The 16067-nt window shown below is 32.2% G+C and overlaps 1 protein-coding gene across 2 annotated transcripts in view; it reads left to right on the top strand.

Moving 5' to 3' along the window:
* Nucleotides 1-16067, top strand: part of ACSS3 (acyl-CoA synthetase short chain family member 3) — a 156084-nt gene that overhangs the window by 94135 nt on the left and 45882 nt on the right. For both annotated transcript variants that reach the window (XM_011374866.2, XM_011374858.2), the window contains one exon: nucleotides 10965-11068. In XM_011374866.2, the coding sequence (XP_011373168.1) occupies nucleotides 10965-11068 (104 nt within the window). The remainder of the gene's footprint in view (nucleotides 1-10964; nucleotides 11069-16067) is intronic.

Genomic DNA, 16067 nt, shown 5'->3' on the forward strand with positions numbered 1-16067 from the left:
ATGCCAGATGTTATGAATTTTATGTTGTTATGGCCCAAAGAAGGAGTTAAGAGAAATATCACACACCAATTGTAGATGTAAGCAAGAAGCTTTCAATTTGGGCACAGTTAGTGGTTTTACTTGTTTCTTTTTCCTCTTTTTTTTATTTTATGAAAAAAATAGATTTGGATTTACATCAAAATTTATCTATAATCTAAAGATTACACTTCATTAAAATAAAAGGTATTCATAAAATGAACCCTCTATTATAATATTTCTATTCACGCTCTATTTGTTCATTCATTTACATTTCAATTTAGTTTCTTCCATTTCAGTCAGAAGGATAGAAATATAGATTTTGGTAAAAACATCTGAGGCTGTGTACAGTTTTCATGTCTTAAGACGATTTAAGCTAAGGTCTCTCATTTGCAGCATCATCATCTTTTCCCATTTGTATATAGTTTTGAAATGCTATCTTTTATTGTGAAGGCAAGAACTGTTTCTAATTTGCCTAATGTATAAAGCATCAAACAATACTAAATGCCTATTAAATCATCACTTATCAAACTAATACACATAGACATGGAGCATGAAATTTTAGCATAAAAAAATTGCAATAAATTCTCTCTGTCATGCCCCTTTGTCTTTAGGCAACTAAATTATTTATGATGATGTGCACACATGTTTTTAATAGATATGTAGGATTGCAGACAAACTCTACAAACACCTTCAATTATTTAAATTACTACTAATAATAAATGCAAGCACTTACTGAAAATCTACCATGTGCCAGGCATAAGCAGTTTTTCTCGCTTTGTCATCACAATAAGTAGTAATTGTCATTATCTTCACTTTATAAATGGGTAAGATCAGGCCCAGAGAGTTTAAGTAACTCTTTAGAATGAAACACACAGGCAATCTAAGGCTCACATTCTTAACTAAATACCACAGTATACTCTTCTTGTGAGAAGTAAATTAGGAAACTAACAACCCAGATATTTTTGTCATTCATGGGATAAAAGCAGCTTTTGCTTTCCATATATTTTCAGTCTATTTAAATAATACCTTCATTGAACTGTTTTGATAGATTCTCACTTGTGAAATAAGAGAATGTTAAAAGCAGAAGAGATCTCAGAAATCGAATTATCTCATTTCAGAAACAAGGAAACTGGGGTCCAAAAAAGTTAAGTTTGGGTTAGAGACAGAATTAAAATCAGAACTCAAGTCATACAACTATACTTTTATATTTATGTTCAAGACATTTCATACTTACTGAATTGACTTTTGCTAAATATTATGATTTCAGACTCATGATTATTTGCAGAATTTCTCTCTTTTTTTTCTTATAAAACATTTCAAGAGATGAATTTTTCTCTTTAAATGTGTTACATATCTTATGAAAGATTGTTTTAAAATAAATTTGGAGATTTGCCAAAAATTTTATCTCAAAAACAAATTTAAGAGTCTACTCTGAAATAGAGAACCAACCAGAATTATAAATTCATTTTATCATAAATGACTAGAGTTTGGAAAAATAGAAGTTATCTAGTATAATCATTTCATTTAACAGTTGAGAAAACTTTGTCACAGAGAGGTGAGATAGCATTCCCAAGATCGCAAAACTACTCTGAGATGGGACTAGGCAGTACAGTATGGTATTTAAGATTCTGACCCTGGAGTTAGACTCTGCATTCAATCTATCACTTACTGGCTGTGTGACCTTAGGAAAATTCCACAGCCTCTCTGTTCTTCTCTTCCTTTCTTGCCCCTCTGCCTTCTCTTCCCTTCCTCTTCCACCTCCTCCTCCTTCTTTTTATGGACTATAAAGATACTAATAGTAAAAAAATATAATGAAAATAAAAGGTATATAATCCACAATAAACACTTGAAACAGCTCTTAACATAGACTAAGCCTTAGCTGTTATTAATATCTCTGCTCTCTAATTCACTGTTCTTTTACATTCCATCATACTGGTTTACTTTCCCATGATTTTCTAGTTCAATATTACTCAAGTTAGAAAAAATTCAGTGCTGGGATTTCCATTCAAGATTTCACAGTACCTCATACTTGATGCAGCGTTTCTTTTCCAATTACATAGCAATGAGACCTAATACAAAAAAGAAAACACGGAGCATCAGAGTTGATAATTATTATTATCAACTAATAATTTTGTATTAATTGAGTTGAAAAATAAAGTAAACATTTCTATGGACTAGAAATGAAATACACTTGCAAAGTGATAAGGCCGGTTGTAGTTGGATGGATCCCAGATAGAAATGCCATCTGAGTATTAAGCAGGTTAAATATAAGTAAATTCTCATTGGACATGTCATTTGGAAATTACAGAACACAAATTGAGGCTAGGCGTAAAGCAGGCATTGGTAGAGCAGTAGAAACTCAGATACCCTTACTTCAGTGGTGACATTAGAGCCAGCTCTGTGCTTGAAGTCAGGCTGGGGTGGTGTTCCTCAATTAGGAGAGGCTGATAATAATGGTTCTCAGTTGTTTTCTGGGACTGTGACTCAGACCAAGCTTTGGTCCAGGGGCCTGCAAGCAGAGACTGAACAAAATTGCTCACCTGTCATCTTGGAACAAGATCTATGATGTTTTCAGTACCACTGTGGATTAATAATTCTGGACCATCATTATGGCATTGGACCTCTGGGGAATAGATACATCACCCACAAAACCATTGAACAGAAAAGGTGAGCATAGGAGAGCGAGGAAGAGATAAAAATAAAAACAAAGAACTTCTTTTTCAGAAAAAGCCAGAAAAATAAAATTCCAAAACTCATGAAGAACTCTAATGTTAATAAAATCAACAGCTAGAACATGAGTTCTTTCCAGGTGAGATTAATTTTGTAATATAGTCAAATCAAACCTGAAAATAAGTATGTTAAAAATGATCAAAGTCATGAAGTGATTTATACAAAATTACTAAACATCCAATGGGCATGAAAGAAATAAAAAATGCAATGAATGGTGTAAACTAAGTAAATAAATAAAATAAATAGAGGGCCACAAAGACTTAAAAATTACGAGATAGTATTGAGAAAATTACCCAGAATGCAGTACAGAGAATCAAAGAAGTAAAAACTCTGAAAGAACAGTTAAGAGACTTCTAGAGAAGAATAATAAACTACAAATACATCTAATAAGAATTTCAGAAGAAAACAATGGAAGAATTGTTAGAAATAATCCTTGGAGAGCCAATAATTGGAAGTGTTACAAAATTGAAGAAAGTTATGGATTCCAGATGGAAAGTGCCATTCAAGTACTAAACAGGTTAAATCTAAGGAGATTCTCATTTGACATATCATTTGGATATTGTGGAACATAAATTGAGGCTATAGATAAAATCTAATCAATTACGAGAGGGAATCAACAGAGCATCAAAGAGGAAAATCAAACTGATGCCAATAGATTTTAGTTGACAATTGTGAAAGATCTTTAATGTGCTAAGGGAAAATTGTCAACCTGAAATTTTTAATTGAAGACTGAGGGCAAAATAAAAAAATATTTATGCGGAGAAAACTAAACGAACTTAAAATCCAAAGACTTTCATGAAAAAAAAAAAAACAAAAAAACGCACATGGGGGAATAATGTGGGACACAAAAAATAAGCAGCTACAAAAAACAGTGAAAGATATTGACTTTATGTAGTTAGTATAACAGTTATAATGAGATACTGTATTTAAACATAAGGCAAAATTAATTTTGTTACTGCAAATGGTGGAGAGTTTTTCCAAAAGGTAATTTGAATTTTCTTGAGGGGAGCAGTAGAAGAAAGTAGAATGAAGGAAAGATGGAGATAAACCACAGGGACATTGGTGGCAAAAAATAATGATGTTCTGTCATGTGAACTAGAAGGTGATGAGGCATCACTGAAATAATCTATTTTTATTTAACTTCTGTTGGCACAAGTGAAGAGTAATTTTCACTTGTTTGGTAGTTTGTGGACCTTGAACAAAACATTCATTTTAGTTTCCTTCTGCCCTTACTTTATTACCTGAAAATTTTTTGCCAGAATTTATCTTTAGCATTTTATACATTTCTGTTTATCTTCCTATACATTTGGACTAAAATTAATTTCATAACATTACCATTTTTCTGTTTCACGTTGTTTGATTTTCACCTGCATTTGAGTCTTAAATTGTACTCGGTTTTATATAGAATTAGGAAAATGTATATAGGTCTCATTCCCATTAATTCCTCCCTTTTTTTCTACTCTGGATATTGTATATTATCTTTTTAGGATTATACATTTGGAAGTAGATTAATTTTTCCATGAGTTATCATCAACAATATCACCCATATACTTATTAATCTATAATAACGTAGGGTAGCACTATCTAATAAAACTGAGCTCTATAATATGGTAGGCATTAGCCACATGTCACTACTGAACTCTTGAGAAAGATTAATACTAATAAGAAATTGGTATCTTTAATTCTGTTCAATTTTAATGAATTTAATTTTAAATAACCAGAAGTGCTTAATAGCTACCATATTTGTACAATGCAGATATCGACATGTAATTAATGTGAGTAAATTTAACCTTCAAGAAAGTGTGAAATAACTATAAAAAATGGCTAATTTTAACTTACATAAAATATATTTTTAAGCAAAAATATGGTTTTGAATTTTCAATATGGGCATTTATCTCTGTATTATTTATAAAATAATGGCAAGATCATTAATGAGAAATTTAACTGATGAAAAGCATTTTTTTTTTGTTTTTTGCAAGCTACTAGTGTTCTTTGAAAAATTACGAAGACAGGCATTGTCTTTAGGCTTGAGTTTATCTTTAAATTATCTTATAATTTATCTTTTAATTATAGATTTATACTTTTTTTCTTTCAGTAATGATTTCGTTATAAAAATATTAAATTGGGTGACTCCATAGTGTAGTGGTTAGCACGTCTGCTTTACATGCGGAAGGTCCTGGGTTCGCACCTCAGGTGGAGCCACAGACCATACCCGGGGTGCACCAGACCATAACCCCTAAGTGCACCAGGTCCCCCGAGTGTTTCAGGCCTCCCGTGTGCGCCGGCCGGGTGCATGCAGCGAGCATGTGGGAGGAGATGCCCCGCCTTCAGAGATCCAGTTCTTAAGGGGAAACTGCAACATCCATAGGTCAGGGGTGGAAGTGGCGGGTGGGGGTGGGGGGTTTAAGGAGGGGAAAAAAAATAAAGCTATTAAAAAAATATATTAAATCACATGGCATGGTTTTGTTTACGATGAGGAATTAGGAGTTAAATAATATTTGATGAAATATTTATTAAAAGATTTAAAATAGTTTCATTGGTCATGTCCTAAATCTTATCTTTGTCTATAATATGTTTATGTTTGTTAGTATTATAAAATTGAGAGTCTGTAAAAATAATACAAGGATAAAAAATAATAACTTTGGGGCATTTTTAGGACATTTAATACAAAAATAGATTGATAATTTCTAGTGTATTTAAGGAAAGAAACCATTTATACTATTTTGACATTTTTCAAAATTAACAATAATTTCAAAAATTTTCCTCTATTTTAGTAAATACTAAAGTGATTTTAATGGAAATAGAAGATATTTTCTGACTTACAAAGAAGCCAGATAACACTTTTACCATTCTTTAGAAAATACAAACCTTTCTATTTTGCTTTTTAGTGCCAGCATGAGGATTGCTACCATAATAGTATTAATGAAATTAAAATCTAAGGAAAAAAGGAATAGAATTATAATGCCAAACCATAAGAATAAATACTAAGTTTTAAGATCTGTAATGCTGAAATTTGCTATCAGATGAGAACTCAATGCTAATGCATGGTTTATTATTATAATCAATTAATTAATTTATTGTAGTTTATTTAGCTGGGAAACAATGCCAAAAATTTAATTAAAACTTATAAAAATGCTGTTAATATCAAGGTATTAGTTATTTCTTGATTAGCCAAAAATTATTTTGTTGTGTGCTTTAATTGAAAATATTTTGCTTCATTTTTATTAATAAATATTTTTGAAGTTCTATAGCTTTAGTTTTATATATAAACTGAACATACAACTATCTGGACTATCTAGAACTCTTTGAAGTAATCTGTGGCTTGACAGATGACAGAAGTGTGGCCTCTGAAATCTGTAAAACTCTTTTGGTTGTTCTTTGCCTCTGCTGTCAGAATCAGCCAAACCTATCACTTTATAAATTTTAATGCAATGTCGGAATCAGCCAAATCCATAATTTTATAAATTTTAATGCAATATTGGAATCAGCCAAACCTATCATTTTATAAATTTTAATACAAAGTATCTAAGTGCATAATATTCTTTATTTTTTCTCAAACAGAAAACTGTTAGAAATTTATTTTTGCTCTTAAAGAAAAGTTTGAGGCTAATATGTTCTATTACATATGTGCTATTGATGAAGAAAGAAAGTAGAAAAGATACAGTATGCTCTAGAAATACCTTCAATGAAATACAAAGAATGGCTTCTTTTTTAGTCAGTTGGAAAACCATTTCTGAAACCTCCTGCAGTCGTAAATGGCAAAAATACAAAAATGCTAATATGTTCATATCTGTGTGTATATGTGTGTTCTTTCTGTTCTTCAAATCTCCTATGATATTATACAACAACAATAAATATGATATTTTAAGTTAATCTAAATTATAAAGGATGTATCCATTGTCAGTCATCAACAGTATCTGTTTGGCACAATTTGCAGAAGCACAAAAACAGTGGAACTATAGACATTTTCATTCAGTCTTTCCTGCTTCTACAATTTGTCATGGATACCTGTGTTTTCCTCCTAATTATGTTTTCTTAAATTTTACATTTATTTAAGATTAAGTATTTGAGTGTTTGGGTTTTTTTATTTGTTTGTTTGTTTGTTTATGTGTTGGTTTTCTTCTTCCAATGATATACAATGTATTTCTAAAGGGATTTTCAAGGAAATGAGAATAGCCATGTTGGAATCAGACACATTGTTCAGACCTCCTGAAAAATTCTGTCTCCACCTCTGCTTTAGTTCCCTGGGACGGCCAGGATTTGGGTCCTCACCACTCTCCAGGGATGTAACAGCCTCCCAAAGCCAGGCCCCTGGCTCCTTCCCAAAGCCAGGCCCCTGGCACCCTCCACACCACTGCCAGTGGTGTCTTTCTAAAGCAAAAATCTCCCTATACCACTCTCCTGTTTAAAATCCTTAATTGGCTTTAATTAGCTTCTCAATGCCTTCATGATGAAATCCAAATTCCTCAGAATGTTCTACAAGCCCCTTTTTGATGATGCCTCTCCAAAGGGCATCGCTTGTTCCTCATTTGCCCCATAAATGCATAATATTCTGAATCACAAGTTTTCTAAAACATCAGGAATCTGTTTTAATGACACAGTTAAAATATCTTTATATTTTTCAGTTATAGGATTATCAGCAACATAGCATTTATAATTTTAATTTTGTCTTGTTTTAACATGGGATCTAAAATTGTAGATGTATCTACCTCATTTTATTTATTTATTTATTTTTCTTTTTTCACCTCATTTTAAACTTTAAAACTTTACACTAATCTCTCTTATATTTTAACCTACTTTTAATGACTTAAGTATTAATGTTTCATTCTGCTATAACAGTTCTATCCAATGAGTCATAACTGATAATCCAAATTTTAATTTCAAGCAAGTTATAAATGAAAACACGTTTGATTACCTGAAGTTTTATCCCAAATTGCAAATTTGTATATAGTAATTATCTGACTTTCCTAGTCCCTGCTTTGTTAATTCCTTAGTGAATTTCCTAGGAATAGGAATTTTTATCCCAAATTTCAAATTTCCTATATAGTAATTATCTGACTTTCCTAGTCCCTACACTAATTGCTCTCCCATTCTCATCCCTTTTATCTGTCTCACTTCTTTTTTCTCAAAGGTTTAAATATTGCCCTAGCAGCCTAGTATACTTTAAGAGGGTGCTCACCAAAGTGACTGATCCATATTATTCAAATGATTTCATAGCAAAGACTCTAATAGATATTTTTCTGGTCTGAAATTTGAAATTATGCTTCTGTCTTTATTAAGACTTCTAAATTTTACCTTTGGTACATATCTTGTTAAAGGATGGCTCCTTGATAATTTTGGATATGTAGTTGGAATATATCTCACTAGACAGCTACTCAAACATTATTTTTGACAGTGCACCACACAATTATTTGAAGGCCTATAACTATGCCAAATTATTAAACCAGATCAAACCCCATATTATGCAAAGCCAATGTGATAACAGTCTTTCTATAGAAGCATTAAGTAGTAGATTACCTTTGCTACATTTATTGGCACATGCACACCCCTACATGTATATGCATACAGATCCGAGTAAAAAGAAATTACTGACATAATTGTTTGAAGAGGAACTGTGTATACATTAAGTTAAAAATTTTCATCATCCTGGAAATATATACTTTATTAAATTAAAATTTTTCATCATTTTGGCTAGTGTAAGAATTCTACTGCTTCTTCAGAAACTCATGTTCTGATTCTGAACTGTCCCATTTGGTGCCACTAGCTAATGTGACCAATAAAAATGAGACTAGGTATGAAAAAGACTAAACTATTGCACTAGTAATTTTTATGTTTATTACATGTTGCAATAATATTTTTATATACTTGTTTTGATAAAACATTTTAAAGTTAATTTGATCTCTTTGAATGAAGCTATTAGAAAATTTTAAAGTACGTATTTCTTGTATTTGTAATTCACATTACATTTCAGTTGGATAATACTGATTTAGGTAATCTTCATGAATCCAATTAAGTCATTCAAAAAATAAGATGTTGCAATAAAGTAATTTTATTTCTTGAATATCTTTATATTAGCAAATGGTGATCCTTTTTTCTCAAAACCTGTTGAACAGTGATAACATTACACTGAGTATTTTACACAAATTTACTATAGCATCCTTTGACACCCTAATATATAGATAGCCTCATCTATAGATGAATATTATCACAAATAATTATCAAGTGGTAGAACTTCAAGTGTAGAAGTTATTTATCAGTGATTCATTTATACTTGAAAATCAGTTAACATGTTTTCAATCGCTTGTTTGCAACCAGGATTTTCTACAGAAGTATTGAACTGTAATTTTTTCAACTCTTGAGGCCAAACTGTACCTTTGGAGTCATAATAATTTATAAAAATTAGAGAGGATGTTAAAGTTGATCCCATGAGAATTTGATCATTCTGTCCGTTTAATTGTCCACCTTCTATTAAAGTTCATGCCATCTATTTATGACAAGCACCTTCTCTTACTCTTCAGAGCTCTCTTCAGCAACTTTAGGCAACAAGTCATGGAATTCTTCTCTACTTTCAATTGTTACCATCCTTGGATGATTTTCATTTTCTTGACGATAAATTCTTCTGTCAAACACACTTATTTTTTCCAGTGTCTTTCAATGTTAGATTCTCTCTCCTACCACAAACACTATCATCCTTCAGAACAGACACATTTTAAAGATCTCGAAGTCTGAAATTTCCCTCTCACAACTATATTCTCTTTTCTGATTTTACAGTGCCGTTGCTTTCACTTTTTTTTTCTTCTAAGACTTCTAATTTCTTTCCCCACTATTTTTCCTGGTATTTTTCTCCACCATGGTTATTCCTACTTTGTTTCCCCATTTCTCTTGCCTGGCCTAGATCCACCATATATTCCTTGTAGCATTGATTTGCCATCCTTTCTTTTTTGTACTACACTCAATCTGTGCTGTCTGTACTTAGCCTCCTAGAGTGCTAATTGAGTTTATGAAAGCCAAGTGGCTAATCTTTAGTTCTTTCACTTTTAGGTTATACATTTAAAATTTCTTAAAATAGCTAGAACTTTTCTCTCTTCAAGTCGCTGTTCTTTTGTCAATTTCCACACTCTTACAAAACAACATGCCTCCTCTTTTACTCAGAACAATGAGTCAAGCTGACATAAATTTTACCAGCCCCCCACTTCTGTACTTCAGCATTCTAAGCTTCTAGAAATATTTAAATATCTAAAATTCCCAGGTATTTTGACTGGTATTTAGGTACAAAGATGAATACTTCTAAAGAGCTCACAGTCCACTGTGGGAAATAGATAACAAACAATTATAGAATGAGATACATGTTTATAGCAGAGAGAAGAAATACAAAAAAGAAATCTGTAGCTACATTTTTCTGGATGGGTAGGCAGATTTTCACTTGTTTGTTCTTTGATGATAGTAAATTAACTATACATATATTACTTTTTTTTGACAGGTCACTGGGCATTGAGAGTGGAAGAAAAATAGTCATTCTCTCAATGAACCATCAATAGCATCAAACAAATTCTATTTTTTTATTTCATCTTTTTAATTTTTTGGCCTGGTGCTCCCTGCCAAAGATTCCACATCTCTAAATAACCTTGTATTCCTTGTGATAAGAGCCTTTTTAACCTGGAAGGCCATAATGGCATTTACTTTTTAATCACCTATCTTTCCTATCTGTCCTTGGAATAGGGGAAATATGTGCTAGGAATCAGAGTAATCTTTACCACAGGAACTTGTGAGAAGAAACAAGTGCATAACATTTATGAGCATATTTATCGTCTTAGCTGATACTTGAGAGTGTGTTTTTGTGTATAGACCTAAGTAGAATACAATGAAACTTGAAGCTAAAATTAGCAGAGATAATGTCAAGGAGGAAAAGACTTTTCATCTTTGATCGTTAAATGAATATGACAGATACAAAGATCAACTCAATTGCTCTTTTCAGAACTGAGATGTTGTAGCTGTGAATTCCACTTTTGAAGTAACTGTTCAGTGCTGCGATGTACATTTGGGTCAAAACAAATAATACCTCTCACCATTTTACAGTATGATATACTGGTACTGTGACTGTTTTCCTCTGAGAGAATTAATGTGATTAGATTTCATAATGTTCCAAAGAATGTAGATGAAATTATTTAGATTTATTTTCAAGGAATAATTTGAATTCACCTCCCTCTTACATTTAGGTTTAAAACATTGTTTGTGGCTGGAGAACGATGCGATGTAGAGACCCTGGAATGGTCCAAAAAGGTCTTCAGAGTACCCGTCCTAGACCATTGGTGGCAAACTGGTGAGCATTTTCAAAGCATGTACATAAATATTGCAGGAATGCTTAAAAATGCTGCAAGGAATGGAGGAAATTATGAACTCTCACCATCTAGCACAAACTTAGGATTCAAGTGGTCTGATTTCAGCAGAAATAGGCATTTCTTTGATTATCCTAATGTTAAACACATCTTCATAAATGACATTGATGCCACCATTCTCTCGGTCCCTAGGTATAAAGCACTGAAGACCTCTTTTGCTTTTCCTCCTCTTTGTTTCTTACATCCAGTAAGTCACTAAATCTCAGATTTTCCTTTGAAGTGTCTGTTGGATTCATCCCACCTTCAGAACTCCCACTGCCTTTGAGCTGTGGCAGCCTCATTATCATCTGCCCTGATTTAAATTATCCTCATCACTCATCTCTCTTCTCTCTGTTTTTCTATACATTCTGCACACTGCTCCATGAGTAATTTTTTTTTTAAGCACTGTCTCTCTCGTAGAATTTCCTGTGGTTCTCTGGCTCACTTCTTGTGTTCTATAAAATTGCATCTCTTCTGCGTAGCATTCAAAGGCAGAAAATGTATTTTTTTTTCTCTCTCTCTCACAGACACACACACACACATACACACACACACAAATACACACACATTTATTTATTTACTCATTTGGTTTATTCTCTATTTTCTTCCCACTAAGTGATCCTTGAGAAACAAATTGTCAAATTGCCATATTAAGTAGATAGAATATAAACTTTGGTACAAAAACAAAAGTTCGGCTGTTTCTTTTGAGGAGTGATTGTGTACATATGTAAAAGTATGTCGATGACCTGGAATTTGTTTTCCTCCTTACCGAGTGTAGGGATTTTTTTGGGTATCCCTCTAAACCACTGAAAGTAGCTATGAGAACCTTGTCCCTTCACATGTACATATTTCAGTTTGATTCTACTTAGAACAACAAATCAGATCAATTCTTTTATATTAGTGTTATCTGAATTTCCATCTGAGCAACTGGTGCAGAGTATCAAATTTGGATTAAAAATAAAGTTTCTGTGCAAAAATTAGGTCTGATTTTTAAAAAGGATTAGAATCTAGACAATCAAGTGAGTGACAAAAAACAGAAGTTTAGTTTTGATATTTTAGAACTCTTTGATACTGATAATTTTACTTATATTATCTTCTTGGATATTGCTCTTTGGAAAAATGTATTTTCATTTGTAATATGAAATGGAAAATAAATGATCAGAGCAGAATATCTGTTTCTTAAATAAGATGAAAATCAGAAAGAGGTTCAATTCTCTTTAGTTTGATTTGCTAAAGGAGAAATTTCTTATCTAAGTTTAGATTTGTAAGTATTTAGGAGATAATACTGAATTCGGAGAAAGAGCAATGCTGTGTAGAAATACATAAAAATAAGTAAAGAATTATTGCCTCAGCAAGAAAGAATATTTATAGAATTTATAAATTTTGTATTCACCAGGAAAATTCTAACAGTTATTTCCTGAGCACAAAGAGAAAAATATCTTCTTACCTTTGAGATGGTTTTTCTTTCCTGGTCAAATGGAAGGATTATTTCTAACACAGAAGGTACCTGACACAAATGCTTGCAAAAGACTTTTGTTTTTTTTCTTCTTAAAGTTGCATATGCTGAAGCTTGTTGAAGGAAACCAACATGTTAATAAATAAGATTATGATTCGTTTTACTTTTTATTGATATGTTCGTGCATAACAGCCTGTGCAGATGTATGTAGTTAGTGCATTCAGGCTTACAGAAAGCTCACTGAAGCCTGAGAAACAAGCATATGAGGTCTCTGGTGGGTACTGAGTTTCACTGAATCCACAATTTTTTAAAAATATATTGTTCAGAGTGAATTAATAACCACATTATGTCAGTGTGCTGTCACTTTAATCAGATTTGAATGGCTGCTCATTGCTATGGAAAACAGAGTGGATTTCTACTAATAATGACAGATTTTTTCCATCCCCCCCATTCAGTTGTGCAGCATTTGATATTGTGTCCAATTTAAGTACACAAATGCATGCATATAGATATGCATGCATATAGATATGCATGTAGGTAGGTAGATAGCTAGCTACCTAGGTAGTTTTATACTTTATAAAAGAAATTCATCCTAGGTAATGCAGATATCAGTTACTAACAAAGTCTAGTGAGAATCTTTATTCATTTTCATAGAAGAAATCAATTCATTATTTTCAAAGCTGTATGTTGTAATTGTGAAGTGATACTGAAGTTTAACATTTGTAACCCTTCACCTTTCTTTCTTAAGGGGATATCAAAATAATTTTAAATTGCCAGGGGAAAAAAGGCAAGTACTTTGTGGGTTACTGTTAACTCTTAGAAAAAAGAAAGACAAATTTAATATTTCTAGCACATTCATGAATTTCTTAGTGTTTTACATACCAACTAGATGGTGGAACATTTCTCCGAGAAGTATGCCAATAAAAATTGTTAAGCTTTGGCCAAAGGAACACTTTTTATTTCGAATTTCAGGTTTTCTACAGTCTCTCTTTCTTGTTATTGACTTAGAAATTGATTTTTTATACAACTGCATACCTTTATGAACCTTCCATACGATGTATAATTTATGGATCTGCTCTCTGATTACATTAATATATGTATACACGAGCTGTTTACAAACTGTGATGTATAATTGGAATTAGCAAGAAATGTGTTAAGTAACTAAATTTAAGAATAAAACTTGATTAGTTCCTGTGACTTGGGTTAAGAAGGCACACTGTAGTCAGTACATTTTATTAGCATATTGGTTTTGTTACACAGTGAAATTTCTATTAGTAACAATGACTTTCCGTTGACTAGCATCCTCTTTTGGCCCATTAATATCAACTTTGATGTCTGAGTTGAATAATAGCTAAGATTCTAAATTGAGACCTAATCCACGGAAAATTCAAGAACAGATCGATTCCTCATAGGAGCATTTTAATAAAGAATTGTTTCTGTTCAACACCACTGAATCATTAAGCTCTGATTTTGGATTATTATAATTGTAAACATTTTATGTGCTTATAAAGGAAACTGGTCTTGTTAAGTTTAAATAGGCAGGTTGTATCTATTTGATTCATAAATCTGAATAAAAGACAAATTGTTGTCATTTACCCAGATGTTTTATCTTCACAGTAACTTATTATAAGATGATTGAAAACATCTGGATGGTTGACCAAATTTTTAATTTTCTTTTTTGCATAGAGAAACAGAGATGCTACAATCACAATTTAAAAAGGGAAAATTAAGAGAATAGATAATGTTCCATTAAGTATGGTAATTTATATGCAAAAATACAATAGAACATCATTATCCTCAGGTGCACCATCACCAGATAAAACACTGTACTGTTATAGATCATTTTTAGTACTAAGAATAGCTTTTCTAGAAATCAGACAGGAAGCACAGTTTTAGAAAGGAAAAAGTGTCAGTTCAGTGCATAATGTTCATTGTAAGAATTTTTTGTCTTTTAGTGTAAAAGGACTATAACTGGTTGTTTTTCTTATGAGTGAATGACCAAGTAAAAAAAAATTCCATTCTTTAAATTTCAGAGACTAACTACTAAAACCTAAACACAGTAGAACTCACTCCTTTTTTGATGTTTCTTTCTTTTCTTCCTGAATTCTCTTTTCTCTCTCTTTTGTCCCTCCCTCTTTTCCTCTCTCCTTTTCTTCCTTTCCTCCTTATTTACTATATGATATGGTACTGGTTTAGAAACAATTGCTGCAAAACAGCTTAAGGTCACATTTATTAATGTTATTTAATACTGAGTAAAAATACTTTATTCTTTCACTTATTATTAGTTAAATTAAATACAACAGGCTACAAAGTTAGAATATTCAAGTTCCACAATGGCTTTTATAAGGGACAACTTGGTAAAGGGTTTAGATCGAAAGAATTCATGATTCTTTCTACTTGCTGGCAGTACGTATCTGCGTGGTTCCCATCAGATGATATGGAGCTTACATTGAAAGTGTTTCAAGTACTTGCTGGCAGTACGTATCTTCGTGGTTCCCATCAGATGATATGGAGCTTACATTGAAAGTGTTTCAAGTATCTTTATGCCCAGTAGTGATGAAGTGATTGGAAAGACTTAATGACCTTAATGACCTTGAAGACTTAATGACTTAATCAACTTGAGCAGCTCAGGGTGATTCTGTTGTTGGTTTATTTGTTTTGTTTCCATCACTTCAATAGAGGACCAAAATTCTTCACAGAAGTTTTAAAAGTCTAAGGAGGGATTTCACTGAGAAAACTTAGTCAACTAAGGGATTGAGACATTGGTGACAATTGAAGTTACTGATCTTACTTTATCTGCCTCCAGTCATCTTTGTTGAGTTCTTATATCTTGGAGTAACCACAGTATTTCTCCCCCTGTTTGATTGAACTACAGCAGTTTTAATTGCAATTGCCAGTTCTGAAGCAACTATATTCTATATATAGCCTAAATCCTCCTCCTCTGAGGAGGAATCTGATAATTCTGGATTTTATTAAAGTGGACCTGAAGGCCCCAGCAGATTCAATCACGCCAGTTTTTAAATCAAAATCATTGATCCTAAAGCGCACACGTCTTAATACCATATTATTAAAATGTGTCAAGGCTCCTTGATGTGATAATCCTTATTTTCGCAGTTTGGTAGGCTATACTTCCTAAGAAAGGACAACTGGGACAGTAGTGTTAACTTTAAAAATCGGTGAGGCTGACCCAATTCAGTCTTTATCCTTAAGTCTATCTGGAAAAGATTCATTAGCCCAGGATTTTTAAAAGTTATCAATACATTATATTTACAAGAAGCAAAACTACAAAGTAGAATAATTAATTATAGTTTAATAACAGTTATCCTAAGCAGAGATCTCTATGGGAAATGATATGGTCTCAAATATAGTACTATTAGTCCTTCTAAGGAAACTAATTGTGAACATTTAGTCAAGATTTGAGGATTCTGTTACCCTTGCATTCTCTGACATTCCATATTCATGCATCTGAGTTGATATAATTACTGCAG

This window comes from Pteropus vampyrus, unplaced genomic scaffold (genome assembly GCF_000151845.1).
Source record: "Pteropus vampyrus isolate Shadow unplaced genomic scaffold, Pvam_2.0 Scaffold9, whole genome shotgun sequence".
Classification (NCBI taxonomy): Eukaryota; Metazoa; Chordata; class Mammalia; order Chiroptera; family Pteropodidae; genus Pteropus; species Pteropus vampyrus.